General features: G+C 42.0%; 1 protein-coding gene across 3 annotated transcripts in view; it reads left to right on the top strand.

The window, feature by feature from the left end:
* SLC16A1 (solute carrier family 16 member 1) overlaps positions 1-22,835 on the top strand; it is a 44,287-nt gene that overhangs the window by 14,258 nt on the left and 7,194 nt on the right. For all 3 annotated transcript variants that reach the window (XM_081916407.1, XM_081916408.1, XM_081916409.1), the window contains exon 2: positions 13,434-13,691. In XM_081916407.1, the coding sequence (XP_081772533.1) occupies positions 13,475-13,691 (217 nt within the window). In that variant the 5' untranslated portion in view covers positions 13,434-13,474. The remainder of the gene's footprint in view (positions 1-13,433; positions 13,692-22,835) is intronic.

Here is a 22,835-nt window from a genome sequence, read left to right on the forward strand (position 1 = left end):
CTAAATACTATGTGCGTGTTATGGTCGGGTGCGTGCTATAGAGTGAAAAATACGGGTAGTTGTGTTCTGTGTTATAAATCAAGCACTGCTATGAGTTGTTTCTTTTCCTTTTCCAATGTATGGTATTTCTCATCAATAAAAAAATTGAGCAAATTTTTATTCTGAAAGTGTGGCCTGGACTAAAAAGTTTGAGAACCACTGGCCTAATCTATTAAGGTTGTTCTTCCTACACTTCATCTTAAGACAGACCAATTTTAACACCAAGCCACCTTTTCCCTCCCCACTCCTGCTTAGATTAACGTCCAGCAGGAAAACCGGAAAGCTTGGTCACTGTTATGTCTCACAGTGGATGGCCTAAAAAACATATTTACCTGCTATGAACCTAAAGTGCTGGCAAATTGCATTGTTCTTGTGAAGGAGAGGCGCTGCTGCCACTTTTGTAGAAGTCTATCAGTCTTCTGCCTTTCCTTTACCCAAGTTCAGAGACTGACCACACAAAGAACATCTCTTTTTTCAGGTTGCTTATGGGATATTCTGTGGCTGATGTGAGAAGGAATGTTGTATCGTTTCCACTAGTTGAAAAACCCTCAGTAGTTCTCTGTCTGCCTGTTGCTGACCTTAGTTCACCCTATGAGCTTTGCAATAACCAAGGAGGCCCTCAATTGTCTATTGTGTGGTGCTGAGCCCTTAGAAGCCCCAGATAGTCACGTATACCAGGCAGAGCCAGATTTTCTTCTAGCCAAGGGGACTGAGCAAAACTCCACTTGAAACAAATTATTTTTGTCAGATGAAACAAGAGGGGAAAGTGACTATGATGTGTTTTATTTCAGCTTGTGCCTGTTCAGATAAATACTGTTGAGATTTTGTTCTGTTCAGATGTTTTCTTTCTGTTGAGCAAGAGGTTTGTCCCCTTCTAACTGCCTTACAGTTTTTTTAACCTATCCAATTAACTGGGAAGAGGTTTTCCTCTGTAGATAGGGTGGTGACACAGCTCCATTTGAAAAGTGCACATAGCCAGATAAAAGGCATTTAAACCTATTCAGAAGCACTATGTAAACCAATCTTGTGCAGCAGAGGCAGTATAGGGTAATTGCTTTATGAACTGATAGGAGAAAGACCTTGCTTGAGAGTTTGTTATTTACCCACTCCAGTAAAACTTTAGATATGTTTTCATGTTCTAATTATTTTGATACTATTATTTTGATAGTATTTTGATACTACTGCCAGTGTCTGGTAAATATTGATTCCAATGTCTTTTAGTTTAATGCTTGCAATTAAATTGACTCTCCCAAACCCAACAATAATTAATTAGGGTGGACTTCATAGCCAGAATTTGAAATAAAGCAAATGGAGCAACTTGCATCGTGTACATTGTGGCCAAATTGTTTATATAAAAAGCTGAAAATGCTTATGACCTTGAATGGGCCAGTAGAGCAAATCTGGCCAAGCTTTTTCAGGAGACCTTTCTCAAGGGTCAGGCACTGGAAAAAGCCCTGTTTCTGGTAGCAAGTAACTGCTTCAAAATCTGGTGACACCTACAGAAGGGTCTTGTCGCTCAATGCCAATGGTTTCTCTGTGTGTGTGTGTGTGTGTGTCTGTGATATGAAGATGCATAGCTGGACTTAAATTTGTTGGCCTGCACCTTTAATTTTGACTGGAAACAAAATTATAGCTAGTGGAACAAAGTAGTATCCAGGAAGCAAACCTACGAAATCACTTACAGCTTTGGATGTCAGGGGCAAACCTGGACCTAGAGAATTCCTGGTTTGTGAATCTGATTTTTAAGCAACTGTGACATCAAACAAGATCAGCATATATACTGCCACTCTAGGCAGTGCGCCAACGGCTATAAGTCTGGATTGAGTATCTCACTCATCTAGTCTGCTACTAGACTTTAGAAAGATGTTCAGGGAAGCCACTGACTCCCCTGTCTTTGATGAGAATACAAGAAGGGAGCATACCAAATAGACTTGTCCTCAGTCTATTAGCCTCATAAAAGATCCCTGTGGAATTTTGCTGGATCTCTCCCATGAAAAGGAACAGCCTCATCAGTCTCTCAGCACCACCTTCAAGGTCAACCTTCTGGAAAAATAGAAGCGGAAGCATTGCAGAACCCCTGCACTTCGTCTGCACAATTGGCTTGTAACTGGTCCATGTTTCCCCTATCTACCAATGCAGACTGTTGACCAGGAAGACAAAGGCACTTTCTGCCCTGAAGTCCAGCCAAAATCCCATTCCATCTATGAGTGCCTGAAGCTGCTTGGCCATAGCTTATTATAATGACTTCTGACTAGAAAGGAGAAGCTAGACATTGTTCTGTAACTTCCCAGTGTATGAGGGTCCATGGAGACCCTTTCCCTTTTTTAGCAGAGGCCTGGGTATAACTGTTGAAATATCTTTCTCCAGGTTTAATGCTTGCAAGTTTATATGCTCGGTTGTTTTTTAAAATATATAGGACTGGTCAGAGACTTAAAATTTCCAACTGTTCCACTTTTTCAGCCAAGTTATGGAGCAATGTTATGAGCAGTGCCTAGCTAACATTACTGCAAGTCAAGGCCGTGAATGGCATGCACAGCTGGGCCCCTGGAGATGGGCATGTTCTGCTCCATGTTCAGTGGCTGGCTTATGTACAGCTAACACCTACTGGAGCTTTGGGAAACTTTGGTCCAAACAAAGCTAAGCTTCAGGAGCAAAATACTTGACAAATGCAGAACAACACTATCTCTCTAGAGAAAATGATGCAACTAAATATGGTATTGGGCCCTGATGAAGGCTGCTCATATGTGTGTTTGTGTACCTGCACTGATCAGGTGTTTACTAGCTGTTAATAAATATGGTAGTAATTTGCAAAGATTTTAATGAAGGAGCAAGTGACACTGGCTGGATTTTGATAAAACATTTGATGACAGTGAGGTACTTCATACTTGCACCTCTTTCCCTCTGCACCACAGAGGAGCTGGAAAAATATTACAGTTGCCTGAACAGGTGTGTCATGTTCATGCTGGTCAGCAGTTGTTCATCTGGTACAGGCTTTGGTGTTCCTTAGCTTCCTTGCATCTGTGTGGTGATGTTTGTTAGATCAGTTTCTGGCATTCAAGATTGTACAATGTAGATGTACATGGGCAAGTGTTCTCAGAAACCAGCGACAATAGTAGTAAATTGTGTTTAGGTAAAGGTAAAGGGACCCCTGACCACAGGGACGCGGACTTATAAAAAATATTGGGGGGGCGGGAAAGCTCATGAATAATAAATAAGCTCATGAATATGCAAATAAAGTGGCGCCGCCTCCTCGTGAGCGAATAGGGGAGAGCGTGCTGCGCCTATTAATCAGCTCCAAAGGAAATTGGGTGGAGCTTTTGCTCGGGAGGGAGGGCAGGAGGCATGCAGCCCGCCCCTCCCTGTGCATTTTGGGCTGGGGGAGGGGCGGCGATGGCGCTCTGCTGGAGGGGCGCCGGAGATTATTGGGGGGGCGGAGCCCCCCCAAACGAATTTTTGAGGGGGCTCGGGCCCCCTCAAGCCCCATGGAGTCGGCGCCTATGCCTGACCATTAGGTCCAGTCGTGACTGACTCTGGGGTTGCGGTGCTCATCTCGCTTTATTGGCCGAGGGAGCCGGCGTACAGCTTCCAGGTCATGTGGCCAGCATGACTAAGCCGCTTCTGGCAAACCAAACGCCGTTTACCTTCCCGCCGGAGCGGTACCTATTTATCTACTTGCACTTTGACGTGCTTTCGAACTGCTAGGTTGGCAGGAGCAGGGACTAGGCAATGGGAGCTCACCCCGTTGCAGGGATTCAAACCGCCGACCTTCTGATCGGCAAGCCCTAGGCTCAGTGGTTTAACCCACAGCGCCACCTGCATCCCCTAAATTTTGTTTAGGCCTATTTTAATAATTCTGACCAGATAAATATACAGTGGATCTATAAACAATATGCAACTATTTTAATATTTTGGTTTTGAAGAGCTTGGAATAATTTGAAGCGAAGTGGGCTAACCTGAAGAGGACTTGTTGGAAATGAAAATTCTTAGTATTTTGTTGAAATTTTGCTTTCCAAGAGGGAGCAGAAGCGCTAGCTCAGTTCTTCCCATTGCTGTCTCTCATCAGCAAGTCTTTTTCAAAACATTTGGCTTTAGTTAGCTGGCTAACGTAAAACAAGAACAGGTGGTATGTGGGTAACTGAGCACTTCCTACGACTAAAACGTTGAGCCTCCTGCTGAAAAACTGGGAAAACAGCTATTTAAGAAAGTAGGTGGTAGGCACCAGTTAGGATGAGGAATTCACTTTTCTTTTCCACATAGGAGGGGTGCTTAGTCTAATACAGTGGTACCTCGGGTTAAGAACTTAATTCGTTCTGGAGATCCGTTCTTAACCTGAAACTGTTCTTAACCTGAGGGTACCACTTTAGCTAATGGGGCCTGGTGCCGCCGCGCGATTTCTGTTCTCATCCTGAAGCAAAGTTCTTAACCTGAGGTTCTATTTCTGTGTTAGCGGAGTCTGTAACCTAAAGCGCCTGTAACCCGAGGTACCAATGTAACAAGGAAACAAAGGATATTATTTCCCAACAGCTTTGTTTGTATGCAGATGCATGCAGATTTAGTCAGTGGGCACTGCAGTTCCAAGGTCCCTGGGAGGGTAGGTTGGGGGGGAGTAGGACACGTGGGATCTCTCTGAGGGTGGAGAGTGACAATGGAACTCAGAGGTAAGTAGGGCAAGGCAAAAAGGTGGTGCGGGGAGCAGGGAGGCTTGGGTCAAATTTCTTCCCAGTGCCCCTCTCCACAATAAAACCCCTAAACCAGGGGAACATTATCCTAGCCTAGGAGCTGTTGGTGTTTGTTTCCTTCTAATTGTTGTACATTGTGTGTGTGTGTGTGTGTGTGTGTGTGTGTGTGTGTGTTGGAACCCTGCAAATGAACAGAGGAAGTGCATTGTTTGCTCCTCTAATGACCTGGTAGGGCTCCTGCTGACAGGGTAGAAGACTGCATTTAGTTATCCCCAGCCTTAAGAACTACATGTGTTTTCTCAGCATTGTAATCCTGTGCATATTTTCCTAACCCCAAGCCGCACCAAACACAGTGGGGGCCAATTTCTGAATAAACCTGTGTAGGTTTGTGCTGCACTATCTCTATTACTGGGTGACAGCACTAACTCCTTCCCATAAACAAGATTATTCCATCCCATGGAAAAACTCATAGGAACACGAGACTTAACTACTCATATGGTGATCATGATTCTCACTGGGATGGTAGAAATCTTACTATTGATTACATTTATAACGCACCCTGCCCTCCAAGGAGCTCAAGGGAGGATGCATAGTTCTCCTCCCCATTTTATCCTTGCAACAACCTTGTGAGGTAGGACTTTATCCTGTGAACTGCCCTGAGATCTTATGATGAAGGGTGGTATATAAATCTAATCTAATGTAAAATAAATAAATGGATGGGTGGTAGCAGCTTTCTTGAATACCATATTCTGTGGTGGCACTGTCCTGTAAGTTAGCGAGTGGGAAACACAACTGCGTGTTTCCAAGATGTGGAGCTGAATGTTCCTTCCTGGACTTAGATATGAGAAAATTGCTACTGTGTCCTCCATAAAGAATTGTAAAGAGAATCCTATGTCAGATAATTATGTTGCTGAATTTACAGTACTTTGAAAGTGCTGTGTAATTCTACAATTATAAAGTTTGCTTCTTCATAAAGTGGCACAGTTAAAAAAAACATCCTGGGAATTTGTGCAACATCCTGGGAATTTCTGCTTTGCTTCAACACCCTAATTGAAGTAGAAACTTGGTGAATGACCCATACTTCTCCTTGCCTAAATAAGAATTAATTCAATTTTCTTCTCTTTGTACCAACATTTAGTCCCTATTCATAGAGCCTGGAAAAATGCTTTTTATTCATTTGCAGCATCACATATGACTCAACCATCTTATTTACTGTAAATGTGGCTTTTAAAATAACTATCCTTGGCTAGTATCTCTGAATTCCACTTCCAAGCACGCCTGACACGTAGCAGTGTTTTCCAAACAAAGCTGGAGACTTTACAAGCTCTGCTTTAAACTTTGAGGAAACTTTTGCATGTAGAAGTTGCTGTCTGAACTGGCTATTGCCTTTTCTCTTTCATATTAGGATGGAGAAGGAAATGAGCCCCACACTCATGGAAATAAGCCTGCAAAACAGTGTATACATCAGATTTGCCTTAGGGGCTTAAAGCAATAAACTAGCACAGTGTTACTTGAGCTGAATTTACTGAAACTGTGACCAGCTCAGGAAAATTTCTAATGCATTCAGTGTGTCATTATTTGCACAGCAAAAGAAGATTTTAAACCGAGGTACTCCTTATGGGTGCTCCCTGCCTTTTAGTGCTACTGAGACAATGCTTTGGCACATTAAGCCATTAGCAAGTTTTAACAACTGTGGGTCAACACCTCACCTAATAAAGTGCTTTTTTCTTCACTGCAATTTTGCAATAATGTGTCTGATTCAGTGGAAGTACAAAAAGTAGTTGGGCATTGCTGAGCTGACTGACAACAGCTCTTTATTTCTTTTGTAAACACAGAAGTAAGTCTCCTAAATTGTTACCTTTGGTCAGCAAACGTTTTCCCTCTGATGTTGAAGATATATCTGCCTCTTTGCAACATTGCTAAAACTGTTTATTAGTTAGTTTCCAAGAGCCTGCACTATTCATCTCCCACCCTGAAGCAGAGAGTGGATGCATTGGCATGGCTGACAGAACTGTGGTTATTAGAGTTACTTCATGAAAGACATTCTTCCCATGCACAAATTATCTCTGTATAGGGAGAAAAAGAGTAGCTTTTCATGGGAGCGTCTGTTTCAGCCAAAGGAGATAGAAAACTGTGCAACTGCTGGAACGTATATTGATGTCCACTTACTATGAGTCTATATATGGAGCTGACCGAAAGTGGAATTCAGGATGTCTTGGTATGAGTATAAAGCAGCGTGAGCACAACTTAAGAGGGCTGTGATCCTCAAATGTGTATAGTAATGAGACTTTCAAAGTTTGCCTTTGGACTGTTTCCCCCTAAATGAGGCAATTGCCTCACATATCATCCCTTTTGATATTAGGCAGTGATAGAGCAGCAGTGAAAGTAAAACAGAATATCTATAGCAAGCTGTAGTGCAGGAAAGTCATTGTGTTAAATGCTCTTGACTTTGATCAGTAGCTCACTTTGAACATGACTGTGTACAGTGCATAACTATATGCAAAATAGGGCTATCTCTTCTACATGAAGAGCATCTCACCACTTCATAAAGCATATTGTGTACATCATACTGCCATGTATGTTTTTTTTAATAGAACTTGGGAATGATCAAGGATGTCTGTTACATATTATACTTATGGGTATCTGTATCAAAAATCTGAGCTGTATTCCAGACTACTGTGTCCCTTAGATAGTGTTAGAAACCGAGATACGGAAGCTAGGAGCTAAATGGCACCTTAAACCAAGGTTGTGGGTGCAACAATGGAATGTCTAGGCACACTTTTTAATAACAAGACTACAAAGCTGAAAATGAATGAACTGCAGCTAAAATATTATGTTCATTTTTCACACGGCCTAGTCCTTCCGTTGCCCGCCCCCTTAATATTCTTAAGAGGGTCTCTTCTCCAGTCTTCAGAGTGTAGCTGGAAGTGGGGAGGCAGAAAAAGGTCCTCCGTTCTCCTTCCATTCTGCGGTTTTAATCTGAAATCTTAGGCTCAGTACTGCGCCCAGAGCTCAATGAAATTCCCAGTTGAAAAATGTGCCTAGAACAATGGGGTTGTCGAACACTGACCTTAGCTGGCATTAAGACTTCTGCTTGTGATTTCTTAACTGGTGAATGAAGGTAAAAACAACTGCTATCATCTAATACACAATGGGAAGAGGGCTGGAGAGAATAGTTAAGTTAATAGGGTTTTGTGTTAGTGTGCATCTTGTGAATTCTCTCTTAAGGTTCAAATGTGACTTGGCTGTATGCATTGTCATTGTGTGTTGTGGTAGTCTTGATTAAAAACAGTAAAACCAATATGGCTATATGAAGGGGAGGGGCTACATTGTAAATTCTGGTTCTGCATTGTTTTGATACAAAAATAAGTTAAATATAAGAACAAAAGCATCATTTTTATCAGGAGATAGTGGTTAGAATAATGCCCCTAACCTCCTTAAAGTAAAAGAACTTAATATTGTTGTTTAGTCGTGTCCGACTCTTCGTGACCCCATGAACCAGAGCATGCCAGGCACTCCTGTCTTCCACTGCCTCCCGCAGTTTGGTTAAACTCATGCTGGTAGCTTTGAGAACACTGTCCAACCATCTCGTCCTCTGTCGTCCCCTTCTTGTGTCCTCAATCTTTCCCAACATCAGGGTCTTTTCCAGGGAGTCTTCTCTTCTCATGAGGTGGCCAAAGTATTGGAGCCTCAGCTTCAGGATCTGTCCTTCCAGTGAGCACTCAGGGCTGATTTCCTTCAGAATGGGTAGGTTTGATCTTCTTGCAGTCCATGGGACTCTCAAGAGTCTCCTCCAGCACCATAATTCAAAAGCATCAATTCTTTGGTGATCAGCCTTCTTTATGGCCCAGATCTTAATACAGTGGTACCTCGGGTTAAGTACTTAATTTGTTCCGGAGGTCCGTTCTTAACCTGAAACTGTGCTTAACCTGAAGACCACTTTAGCTAATGGGGCCTCCTGCTGCTGCTGCACTGCCGAAGCACGATTTCTGTTCTCATCCTGAAGCAAAGTTCTTAACCCGAGGTACTATTTCTGGGTTAGCGGAGTCTTTAACCTGAAGCATATGTAACCTGAGGTGCCACCGTATAAAGCCATCAAAACAAAAGCCTATAGTTTAAAGTTCAACTAACCTAATGAAAAATGTAAAAAACATGAAGCAGGCTTAAAACTAAATTGACAAACCTCATTGAGTGTCGCAATAGTTTCCTAGCTAGGAAAAGTATGTGCAATAAATATTATATGTGATCTTAAGCAGCAATTAAATTCTGAGATAAAGATCCTTTTTCTACAGCCATCTGATAAAGCAGGGGTGGGCAAACTTTTCTTTCTTTTGAGGGCTGCATTGCCTATTGAGATTTGGCTGCTTGAGTACTAGTATGGTGAGGATTTTTGATACAGCTTTTGGTAGAGCTTATTTAAAAAACAAATAACTATCTTGAGGCTGAAGTTTGTGCAAGCCTGTTAGTTTGTGCAGGCTCAGTAAATCTGGGAACCTCCCCTTTTCCACCCAGAAAACCAGAGGTACAAAGTTTGTTACAGAATTAGTATCTCCCCCCCAGTTAAAATAAATAACTGTTGCTTCCTCATTTTGATTCATTGCTCTGGAATGACTGCAAAATGGGAGGAGGAGGTCAGAATGCTGTGCTTCTGACGGATCTCCTCATCCCTAAGTGCTTATAATATTTGGAGTAATTTTTATGCTGTTAAGATGCCAAATATAGTTATTGGGTTATGTTGACAAATAGTGTGCTGCAGCACCCATTAAGGCTTCAGCATACCCTAAAGTGGCAAGAATGGCACTGTGATGCTGCGAAATCTGCTGCATGAGCTACAGTACATTCCAAAACAGTCAGGAATTCAGAACTCAAGAAGCCTATACAAAGCACAGAAGCACCTATCAGAACTTTCTGTTGTTATCTACCACTGCTAAATTTAGACTTGTCTACTGACCTTCGGGGCTCTTTTCAAGAGTGACTGTAAAGGGTTTGGTATTAGGGCTCTTGGACCTTTCTGCACCAGAAAATGTGTTCTTTAAAATCCTGTCCACTCCTAGTCTCAGCTTCTGGTCTCTCCTTTCAGGTTTGCCCTTTCAGACCCTTTCTTTCTGGAGTCTTCATACCTTCTAAGACCCATCTACCATCTTATTAAGAAAGCAGTCCTTTGACCTCAAGGATGAAGAGAACTCATTTGATACTAATGCAGGACTTCTTACCTTTTCAGAAAATGTTTTAGCTAATTAGTGTGCTCTCCGGACATGTTAAAAGTCTTAGATTTAAACACTTAGTGTTAAGTTCTGTAGCTTGAGGAATGATCATTGTTAAGCACAACAGCAGTTCTTGGTTGAATAGGAGTACCCTGAGAGAGTCTGCCACTTCTGAAATGTAGCTGGAGAAATCTTTCTGTATACAGCTCTCTACAGATACAGAGCAGCAGGAGCCCAGTGTAATGTGATTCCTCTGACCCCAAAAGGCGTAGCAGGAAATAGTGAGCAACAGCAGCATTGCAGAGCATTTGGCAATAGATGAGTATCTGGTGTCGGTTCAGAAAATCTTGGGCAATGTTACCATGGAGAGCAGTGACTCTTAGGGATCCTGAGAGCTTCTGGCAAAGTAGCTAAGAATGGGTCCCTCAAAGCACCAAATGGAAAAGTGTGGTTCTAGAACTAATGTTAAGTGGACTAATGTAGAACAATAGGAGTCCCAATAATTGAAAAAGGGTTATAGGAGAAGGTGCACAGTGACAATAGGATGTGGAATGTTTCAGGCAGAGTTGAAGAAAAGGTGTGTGCAATTTCCTTCTGTCTTTTTTTAAAAACAATTTTATTAAGTGGTCATAGCTGTGCAGAAGCGATAAAAAATACTGAAGTGCTGGGTTAGTTTCCCATACTGCCTCCTTCTACTCCTTTTAGGAATATGGACTTGTGGCTTTTTCTGCTGTGATACTAAGGGATAGTGAACATGTAGACATTAAAATTCAAAACCTGTTGTTGTTTATATTGGAATAGCCCCAGAGGATATTCTCTCTGCTGAACACCACCAGTCCAAAGTGTGATTCATGCAAACTTTTGTTGTGGCTGAGGTTGGGATGGTTTCTTATAAACCAGGCTGACTTGATAGTGTTATGGTGGTCAAGTGGGGCAGCATGGCTTGAATTGGTGTGTCACTATGTTTGTAGTGAACCCAGGATGCACTCCCAACACTCTTGAACTCAACTGTTCTTTGGGATTTGGTTCCCATAATTTTGATTGATGGTATGTGCTGATTGTTGGCCCTTTTAAGAAGATGTAGCCTAAATAAACCTCTGTGAAAGTCATGCTCATTGGAACTAATGCTATTGACTGGAAATGCAATGCTTTCCTGACCATTTCAGCAGCCAAATGCTTTGTAATTGATATGTCTTGTGGGAGAAACTTTTGCAACTATTATGCAATTTCTAGGTCCTTGTCCTTGCTTGTAATTTATACTTCATGCATCTGTTTTATTGCCAAAGTTTTGTGTAACTATCTCTGACTTCAGGACCTAGCTATCCAGCATGAACAGTATCGATATTTTTCATATTTTTAAGTTTAAATTTGTATCTGCCCTTCATGCAAAGATCTCAAGGTGGTTCACAGTAGTGTTTGTACTGTGAGCCCCTCCATCCTTTCTTAAGGCTGTATATATATATATATATATATATATATATATGCAGGTTTTGGTGTCCTCGGGTGTCTTCCCGTGTAAAAGTTGGGGTGTCTAGGCGACGTTTCGACGAGGTCTCACTCGTCATCTTCAGGCTGGTGCTTTCGGCTTCTTGTTACTGGAACAGAGCAGGATCTCAGTGTTTGAGTTCCTATAAATACTGTTGAGGGGGTGTGGTGTATAGCCTCCAATGTTCTGGGCAGAGAGGAAGTTCCCAGGCTAGTGTGCCTTTTCTTCTTTTGTTCCTTAATTACTTGAGGGATATCTTGAGTGATTTCTTGAGTGATATCCTGAGTACCACTTAGGTGGGTCATTAGGTGTGGATTAGTTGCTAAAGTCTTTGTGTCTTGACCTCTTGACCTCACAAAGTTCAAGAGGTCAAGACACAAAGACTTTAGCAACTAATCCACACCTAATGACCCACCTAAGTGGTACTCAGGATATCACTCAAGAAATCACTCAAGATATCCCTCAAGTAATTAAGGAACAAAAGAAGAAAAGGCACACTAGCCTGGGAACTTCCTCTCTGCCCAGAACATTGGAGGCTATACACCACACCCCCTCAACAGTATTTATAGGAACTCAAACACTGAGATCCTGCTCTGTTCCAGTAACAAGAAGCCGAAAGCACCAGCCTGAAGATGACGAGTGAGACCTCGTCGAAACGTCGCCTAGACACCCCAACTTTTACACGGGAAGACACCCGAGGACACCAAAACCTGCATTCCTGTACCCGTGAAAATCTACGAAAGCAAATATATATATATATATATATATAAAACCATATATCCTAAAAATTTTTTATCGTAGAGTATTTTTGAAAATGCTGAACAAAGAGACTCACCAGAGATTTCTAGTTATTACTAACTCATTTTACTTGAAAATCCCAGATTATTTCTAGTTGCTCAGACCATGTATCCTAAAAAGTGAACCTTATATTTTTAAGCTTGCAAATTTTATAAACTAGATTTTCCTATAATAGGCAAATAACTTCAGAAGAAAGAAATGCCAGTAATGGTCTCTGGCCTTTAAATGGACATGGGTTTCAGGGTGGCATAACCTTGAGCTGTTCAAATCCAGCCTTGGCATTGCAAATGCCCATAAACAAGAAGCTTTTGATACGATTTGGTTCTGGAATTCAGAAACCTAATTGCCAGAAAGAATAAATGCTGATTTGAACTTAATGCTGTAACATTGTTTTACATAATGAGAATGAACTTGTTTCCCCCTGGGATCGCACACTTTCCCTCCAGTGTGGCCACAAAGAGGAGTTTGGACAGTTTTGTTTTTTTGTCTTAAATTAACCACAGCTTGCCATAGCATCATACCCATATAGAGGTACCTTGGGTTACAGACGCTTCAGGTTACTGATTCCGCTAACCCAGAAATAGTACCTCAGGTTAAGAACTTTGCTTCAGGATGAGAAGAGAAATCACGCGGCAGCAGGAGGCCCCATTAGCTAAAGTGGTACCTCAGGTTAAGAACAGTTTCAGGTTAAGAATGGACCTCCAGAACAAATTAAGTTCTTAACCCGAGGTACCACTGTACAAACTGTGGTTAATCACAGTGGTCGGTGAAAAAGAAGCCAGCTTCAAAGCACACTTAAGAAACTGATTTCTTTGTTTTCATTAATCATAAATAACCACAGTTTGCCTGGGTTTGGAGGCCGTAGCCTCCCATAGACCTTCCAAACAACTTTTTAGGACTGCACTGGAGGAGGCAGGGGGAGTCCAGTGGGAGGCAAGGCTTTTTCTTACAGCACAAAACCATGTGTAAGCATTGCATCCAAATGCAACCTAAAGCTGGTGTTAATTTCTATGGGTTTTTATACTCTTCAGCTGTTTAAAAAACAGCCCTGTGAGTCAAAATTCAAATGTTGGATTTCATTCAGATAGAGTGTTCCTCTTAGAAGATTCTGTGTAGGAGTAGAGGGAAGTTTCAGCTTGTATAATGTGTCTCATTTCAAGAGACTTAGAAAAAAATAAAATGGAATGCTTCCACAACCCTAATGATCTTACTCTGTTTTCTTCACAGATCTTTGATTTCTAGTTGAATTTGCTACCACTTCAATCAAGATGCCACCAGCAATTGGAGGCCCCGTGGGATACACGCCACCAGAAGGAGGGTGGGGCTGGGCAGTAGTTGTTGGTGCCTTTATCTCTATAGGCTTTTCCTATGCATTCCCAAAATCCATCACGGTATTCTTTAAAGAGATAGAAATCATCTTCGAAGCATCTAGCAGCAAAGTGTCCTGGATCTCTTCCATTATGCTAGCAGTTATGTATGCAGGAGGTAAGTTTGCGAGCAAAATAAAGCTGTATGCCTTTACTGTGTCATATGTGGAGGCTTAATTATAATTGTGACTCCTAGTTTAATCTGTTTTAATCAGAGGCAAAAGATTCATTAATAGATTTGTTGTGGGTACCTTATTTCATTTACACCCACACTGTAGTCTTATACCACCTTTAACTGTTATGGCTTCCTCAAAGAATCCTGGAAACTAATTAACTGTAGGTTAAGGATATCTGGAGTTGCTAGGACTATAGTACTCAAGTCCCTTAAACTACAGTTCCCAGGATTATTATTTTTTGGGGGGGGGGAGGGGAAGCAGTGACTGTTAAAATGATATAGGAGCACTTTAAATAAATGGTGTGGATGTGACCCTTCGTCTCCTATGTGGTAGAATGAATTCTTGATACCCAAAATGGGATGGGGGTGGGGTGGAGAAGACCCAACTCCAAAGCTAACTTTTCTTCCTCCTTTACAAAGCTGAAAATAAAATATTTCCGGGGTACTATTTCTGACCTGGCAGTCTTTCTGGTTTGCCTCTCTGACATCATTTGTAAGGCGGCTGCTCCAAGTTAGCTAATTATTCTTATTCTTTATTAAATTTGTATTTTACCCTCCGTCCAAAAATCACAGGGTGGTTCACAACATAAAAATACAAAACGAGAACACAAAATGCATAATAAAACAAAAAAACCCCAAACCAATAGCCCCCCCATACATTTTTAAAAACCATAGAATGCTCTATCAGCCCAAGGCAGCCTGGTTATAAAGAAATGTTTTTGCATGGTGCCTAAAGATACTAATGAAGACACCAGGTGAGCTTCCCAGGGGAGAGCATTCCACAACTGTTGTCATGTTACCACCCTCTGGTACCTCTTGTGGAGGAGGCACACGAAGATGGGCCTTAGATGATGACTGCAGGGTCCGGGTCAGTTCATATAGGAAGAGATACTCCCTGACACACTGCAGTCCTGAACCATTTAAGCCTTTATAGGTCAAAACCAGCGCTTTGAGTTGGGCCCAGAAACTAATTGGCAGCCAGTGCAGTTGGGCCAGGATCAGTGTAATATTCTCAAACCATCTTGCCCTGGTCAGCAGCCTGGCTGCTGAATTCTGTACCAGCTGAATTTTCCGAACCATCTGCAGAAGCAGCGCACATTTAGCACATTGCAGTAATATAACCTAGAGGTTACCAGAGCATAGACAACTGGAGTTAGGCTCTCTCTGTCCAGATAGGGCCACCAGCTGAAGCTAATGAAAGGCATTCCATGCCACCTGGCCATCTGAGTGTCAAGCGATAGCAAAGGATCCATCAGTACCCTCAAGCTACATGCTCACGCCTTCAGAGGGAATGAAACCCCATCAAGAACAGGCAACCTTCAAGCTATTTGGTCTAGGTGACCATGCCGCTAACAGTCCCTCCCTCTTATTTGGATAGAGCTTTAGTTCATTGGCTCTCATCCTTTACAGAGGCAAGACATTGGTCTACAACATAACCCGCAGATGTAAAGGAGAAGTAGAGCTGTGTGACACCAACCAGCTACTTGCTGGCAACACACTCCAAAGCTCCAGATGACTCAGTGGTGTCATATAGATTTTAAAAAGCATATGGGATAAAATGGAACCCAGAGGAACCCCACATTGAAAGCTGCATGGAGCCAAAGAGCACTGCCTAAGCATAAACCTCTGAAAATGACCATTCACACAGGACCAGAACTACTGCAAAGCAGTGCCGCCACCCCCCAACTTGGACAGATGCTCCAGAAGAATACCATGGTCAATGGTATTGAAATCCAAGGAGAAGTTGAGGAGAATCAATAGGGACATATTTTCCTTGGGTTTCTCCTGGCAGAGGCCATCATACAGGGCAAGTGCACTGCTTTTCTGAGTTAGCCTGGTTAAGGAAAGACAGTAGATGCTCAGCACTGCAAGTCACAGGAAGATACATTGTAGGAACAAATAAAGCATTGACTATATGTATATCAGATCTTGTTATTTCAGAATTCCTGTGTTTTCCTGTTTTTTATTACATCCTAGTAATAATAAAAATAAACTGGTTGCCCATTTGCAAAGATAAGCAGGGTCTGGTATGGTTTAAAATTGGATGGGGGGACTGTGGGTTGAGATTTATTCATTGCAGTTGGACTAGATTGCCCTCGGGTCTCTTCCAACTCCATGATTCTACTGGTTTTATTATATTATTTTAGTTGCTTTTAGGTTTTTTTAGACGGTTCAGGGATTAAAAAAAATATTAAGTAGTCTTGAAATGCTGCTAAATAAATACAGTAGTAAGAAAACCTGCCCAGGGTAGAAGCTTTGGCTGAGTTATTGCTTCCACCCTGGCTTCTTGCAAGTGGAACTGAATGTGTGCTGTGAATTTTCTCATTTTATTCTGTTAGAATGACCTGTAAGGCCCCAAAGTGGGGGTTAAGGTACAAGGATAAGAAATATTTCCTCCCTTGCTGCTTTCCATAATGAGGGTGGATTACAGGTAGTATTCAATAAATCATTTTCTCTGAAAATTGTAACTATGAAACAAAATCTACTTTGTTAATAGAAAGAGGAAATAGAGCAGCAGGATGGGACTTCTAATTTGGTGAGGAGGGGGAAAGATAAAAAAATAGTACAGTGGTACCTCTAGTTGAGGACTTAATCCGTTTTGGGGTGCCATTCACACCTCGAAAAGTCCACAACTAGAGCGCCTCTTCTGTGCATGTGCGCGGCGCGATCGAGCGCTTCTGCGCATGCGCGGGCAGTAAACACTTCCAGGTTTGCTGCATTCGTAAGCTGAAAGTCCGTAACTAAAGCAGAACGCAACACGAGGTATGACTCTACAATTTCCAAATTGTTCAGTAGAAATGTTCATGCTCCTCTCTCGTTAGAAGCCATTGATGTTTCTTACTGGCATCTGCACTGTGCAACATGTGTGATCCATGGTTAACTATTTTCAGAGTTTTTGACCTGATAAAGCAGGATCTTGACAAATAAATCTGAGAAATGAAGAATGTGAGTGTGTGAAAAAATTTTATACACTTTTATGCAAGAGAAATCTGAACCAGGCCACCATTGCCTTAATGTTAGCGTATAAATTATGTGCTACCATGCAAGGTGTATAAACCTTGCATGAATGCACATGAATTATATACTAACATTAAGGCAATGGTGGCCTGGTTTGAACTTCACATGCCTAGTTCCAACAAAGTAGGATTTGTTGATTGGGAGTGACCAGTGAGGTCAAGCATTTCCCCCACTTCCTGGTGTGTAAGGTGCACTTAAAACCACAAGTTTCCTGCTATGAAGATTGCAAAAACAAAAAAAAAACCCTCTGGCTTAAAACCCTCAAGGTGTATTCTATGATGCTGGGCACATGAAGGCAGGAGGGGGGAGTGCTGAAATTAGCTGGCTGGGTTTTTTTTTCTTCCTGATTCAACAAATCATATTTGATTGGGAAAATGGCATTTGAACCAGAATTACCTGTTCATCAGCATTTCAATGGCTGTGGCTGGAGGTCTTTCATTAGAATGGTCTGTGTATAGAGAAGCTAACAAGATACATCTGATTTAAATTTTATTTGAACTGAATTATTTCCAGTCTGCTTTCAAGCTACAGGACAAAGATCCCATTCTTTTGCCATAAGCATCTGAAATACAGGATCTGAAAGGCTTGGGGCAATTATGGAGTGCAATGTCCAGTTTTCTTTTTTAAAACAATTTCCCCCCCTTCTTGTGCAGGGAAGTAGTCCTGGTTAGTGAATAGTACTCTGTATCTTGCCCCCCTCACTCTCGTGTTCTTTCTCAACACTCATATTCTCAGTATTCCTCTCACTCATCCGTTCCAACTCATTTCTCTGTATCCAACAAAACTCCAGACAGTGCAAACAGAATGTTATGTAAACTGTACCCTTTACTAACTTACAAGACTGAGTTTTGGCTGTCTTGGTGCAGTATGTTGCCAGACCCTGGATATTGTCCTGTAATTGGAGAAGGTAGAGACACCCCCCTCCCAAGCTACTGCCGAATAGGAATCTCAGCCATGGCAATTGTAGCAAAACTGATGCATGCCATGGAAAAAGGGGCCCAGGCTATGCTGAATCAGGAGATTTTCTCAGGGCAGATAGAAAACAAATATATATATATTCCATTTGCTACTGATACTTAAGCAAACATCTCTTTAAAAACCCTAAAACCACTGATAAAAATCAACCTATTGGCTACATTTGGATGAGATGCTAAATCAGGGGTCAGTAAACTTTTTCAGCAGGGGGGCTGGTCCACTGTCCCTCAGACCTTGTGGGGGGCCGGGCTATATTTTGAAAAAATAATAACAAATGAATTCCTATGCCCTACAAATAACCCAGAGATGCATTTTAAATGAAAACCCAGAGATGCATTTTACTCATGTAAAAATTCGCTGATTCCTGGACTATCCGCAGACTGGATTTAGAAGGCGATTGGGCTGGATCTGACCCCTGGGCCTTAGTTTGCCTACCCATGTGCTAAATGGAAGGAGTGCTATTTGAGCAAGCCTAGTCTGCCCCATGACTCCCCTTCCCCTGTTCTGCATGGCTGCGAGAAGTCTGGAAGCTTTTGCTTTCTCTTAATTGGACATCCTGAGTTGTCTTAATTGGGGATCAGGGCTTAAACTTAGTTCATTTCAAAATGAGATACCTTCAACTACTGGTGAAGCTAACATAAAGGTAAAAGGTAAAGGGATTCCTGACTATTAGGTCCAGTCGTGGCCAACTCTGGGGTTGCGGCGCTCATCTCGCTTTATTGGCCGAGGGAGCCGGCGTACAGCTTCCGGGTCATGTGGCCTACATGACTAAGCCACTTCTGGCGAACCAGAGCTGTGCACAGAAACGCCGTTTACCTTCACGCCGGAGTGGTACCTATTTATCTACTTGCACTTTGGCATGCTTTCGAACTGCTAGGTGGGCAGGAGCAGGGACCGAGCAACGGGAGCTCACCCCGTTGCGGGGATTCAAACCACCGACCTTCTGATCGGCAAGTCCTAGGCTCTGTGGTTTAACCCACAGCACCACCCGTGTCCCCGCCATATATTACTCAAGTAAAAAAAATCACTATAACAGTTTGTAAAACAGGATATACTGAATACACACACACACACACAAACATGCCTGTGTGTACTGAATTCTGATTCTCTTCACTTTCTAACCTGATGTTTCCCTTTTGGGATGACACGGCACAAGTTCCTCCTTTGGAAGCAGAGCTGGGTATTTGTGGCTTCAATGCTGCTACAGTGTTGGTGGGCCAGACTTCTGTTTTGCATTTGCCTCAGAAAGCAAGTGACGTTGCTGCATGAGACTTTTCCTTGGAAGGGAACAGTCTCTGCTTTGTCCTTATTCAGTTGGTGAGGCAACCAGCAGACTTCCCTGCTTCAGTGTTACAACAAGCACGTAAACTGACCGTCTGTGATTATTTGCTTTAAAGGTTTAGATAATCCGTTTTCTAAACACCCTATTTCTAATTGTGCTCCTCCAGCCCTTTCTCTTCTCTCTTCATGGGCTGGGGATGCAGAGGGGAGAGGCGCCCAGGGTCTTCTGGGCTCGGTCTGGAGCTCCCCGGCCAGCCTTCCCAAGCTCTCTCCTGCCCAGCACATGAGTTGGCTTCAAGGAGGGCAAACAGAGCTGCAGGAGGGTGGGCCAAACTGTGGAGCCCAAACAGCCAATGGAGGAGGGTGGGAAATGGGAATCCCTTGCAGCTCCTTCCCTCAGGAGGTGCTAAACAAACACTTCCCTGTAAGGGAGGGAAGGTGGGTTGTGTACACACAAGAGGAACTAAAGCACAGAGAAGTAGCACACACAGATTTCTGAGGTGATTTCTGTGCCCCCAGCAGGGGTCAGTTTTTCCAACCCCCTAGTTTAGCCTCTGATTGCCAAAGTCTTTTTTCCCCTTGGATGCCTGTCTCCTTTCCTCCTGCTTTTAATTTTTATTGTTGTTGTTGTTGTGCATAAAGCTGAATGCGCACAAGTTAAATGCATGTAAGTTGTGGGCAGGTGAAGATTGACTTTTCCTTTGTTTGGAATAATAAGAGAAAATGAGATGTTTGTTTCTAAGATGGGACATAATTATTTCATTAGCTGTTGGTATACTTCCAAAATATCCAGGCTCCAAAGAGCAATATTTTCTGGTCTCACTTGGCTATAAGTGCCGTGAATTTAAAAAAAAATTTTTTTTTTGCTTATTTGTGGCTTACTTAGTCTATATGCTTGTTTGCACTGTTGTCCTTTGAACCATTTTCCAGTAAAATGAATCTTTTTTTATTAAAATTGCATGTTTGTCCAGAAAAGGACAGTGTTCTTTTTCAAGGTAGTGACTAAAAACTTGGTGGAAGCTCTGCTGTTTAGGAGTTTCATATAACCACATGTTATATGTTCTGCAAAACTTTACATAAGCCGCTCCATTGATAGATGAGATTTTACTCCATGAAGTGAAATGTAATTTGGCTGTGTGCTCACTCTGTCAACTGGACTTGAATTCTGCCAATTCTCCCTTTTATAACATGGTACAATTCAGTAGTGTCCTCTTAACAAACACAGAACTTTAGTGTTTAATATCCATGTGACACTCTGAAGCCATTGTGTGCTTTGTGTAGGTGTTCTGCAGCTGCTGAAGCATCTGGATGTTGCAATGATATAAGAAAAGACTGTTGCACAAAAGTAGTAGCTGCTGAATGCTGCATGCCTAGTGTCATTCCTATATAAAACAAGTGGGTGAACTGTGGTCTGGGGGCCACCTGTGGCTCCAACCTAATTTTATGCTCCTTCTGACACCTCCTAAAGCTGCCCTGTTCCTCCATCTGATCAGAATTCCTTCCTTCTTGCATGCCCTCTCAGTTTTCCTGGCTTTTAACAGTGACCCGCTTTTATGTAGTTTCAGTAGAAGTTGAAAGGATGTTATTTTATTTGATGAAAATAAATGGGGGGATGTTTTATATTACCTTTTGTACTTATTTGCACTCTCTCTGTGTGTGTGTGTGTATGTGTGTGTGGCACATTTAAGTCCGAAAGGAATTAATTTTATTTGTTTTCCAGAACAGTAGTTATTTTGGTTTGTTGTACTAAAAAATCCTCCTACCTAATTATTTGAGTGATACTGTCAAACCCAGCAGGTCTTAAGTTCTGAGTAGACTTCCATAGGATTGGACATTCTCATCCAAGGGTAGCTACAGTGAAAATTGAAGCAATCTCCTTTCAGATTAGTTAATCCATAACACTTTTGTTTCTAGCTCCATCCGTTCTTGGTCATTCTTTGCATGCGGGCCTCAATATACTGTTCTTGATAGAATGTACTTCTTGAGGGAAACAATGTCTACCCACCCCTGCTACTGGCAAAATTTCAAGGGAGAAAATTTCAGTGATTTATTTACATTTGCATTGTAAAAAGAAAACGATGAGCAAAGTGCCATGGTGCAGAGGCAGAACATATGCTATGCATATGAAAAGTCCCATATTGTCTTTCTGCCAAAATCAGTATGATCTTGGTTAAAGGGCACAGTAGATTGTATGCATGGTTAAGCAAACTAGGATCCAACAAGCTTGTGAAGAGTAGAGCAGGTACGACTTTAGCACTGAAGCTGAGAGTCGTCTTTGGATTGGCAATCTACTTGGTTCTTCCTCAGAATCGATAACTCTTACCTACAGCCTCCTTCCCAGCTGACTCTTGAGACCTCCTGGGGACCAGATGGGGCTCATCCTAATCCACTGGAACCCTTCCCAGGAACATCAAACTGTAGCTCTTCAAGCTTCTCCCACCCTTCTGGAAAAAAAAGGCACTGCATAGACCTATGCCTGAGACCTTGGATTTTGGTTGGCTGGACAGGGCAACTTCATATGTATTCAGGCCTGGAATTTGGGAGCCCCATATTTAAATCTTCAGATTTCTTATGAATCTGCTACACAGCTGTAAAATGCACCAATCACTTTACCATGATTTTAAAAAAAGCTTTATTAGGAAAATAATAACTGACACACAGAAAGGAGACTGCTGTACTTTGTGTACTTCTCTAAAAACAATTGGAACAGTACCAAGTGGGACAAGATGTGACCCAGCTGGAACTTGTTGGGATTTCTGAATGCCTTAGTGTGTGTTTTTTTAATAAAAAAAACTAGGATGCTGTTATCAAGGCCAGCAAACTTCTATTTAGTTATCCAGGGTCACCATGTGGCTGAGTACCTTGTTATCTGTTAATGAAGAAACCAAATCAGTTAATATTCAGGGCGTGCACATTTGGGTTTATTTAAATGGGCTTTATTATCAATCCTTAGTAACTGTTTGCTTTGGATTTAGGAAAGTACTTTAAATACTGCCATGTAGCTTTATCAGACTCATACCTTTTGGTTGGTAATTAAAAGAATATAGTATATACATAAAAGATATTGACTAGAGAGGATTTCAGCTGTGATTTCAGCTACTTGACTAGCTTGGAATTTGTTACACAAGTAATACTAAAATACCCTCTCTTTTGTTATCACTGTTTTATATCTGGTTGAAACTGTTCAATTCATCTGTTATGCCAATCGTCAAACTACTTTTTACCACTCAAGGAGTTGTCTTGGAGCTAAATCATACTTTTGCATATTTGGTAAAAAAAACAACAAGTTTACACCAGACTGCCTACCCTCACAACCACTTCAGTGTGTGGTTGGCATAGGAAAAATATTGCTGTCACCTGTATTAGCCTGTAGCAAACTGTTTTTATATATGCCAATTCCGCTACCCAAAATTCTTCATTTTGGAAGTTGTTTATGAAATGCTAATTCAGCCATTTCTAAAGTAGAGTGTTCAGCTGTGTGGACATGCCCATAATACAGTGGTACCTTGGGTTACAGACACCTTGGGTTACAAACACTTCGGGTTACAGACGCCACTAACCTGGAAGTAGTACCTGGGGTTAATAACTTTACCTCAGGATGAGAACAGAATTCACATGCTGGTGGCGCGGCAGCAGCAGGAGGCCCCACTAGCTAAAGTGGTACCTCAGGTTAAGAACTGTTTCAGGTTAAGAACAGACCTCTGGAACGAATTAAGTTTGCAACCAGAGGTACCACTGTACACACCCCTAACCCATGGGTCATCAACATGACTCCTGTGGGTGCAGTGGTCTACTCCTGATGCCCTTGGATCA

The sequence above is a fragment of the Podarcis melisellensis genome (assembly GCF_964234715.1).
Source record: "Podarcis melisellensis genome assembly, chromosome: 6".
Taxonomy (NCBI): domain Eukaryota; kingdom Metazoa; phylum Chordata; class Lepidosauria; order Squamata; family Lacertidae; genus Podarcis; species Podarcis melisellensis.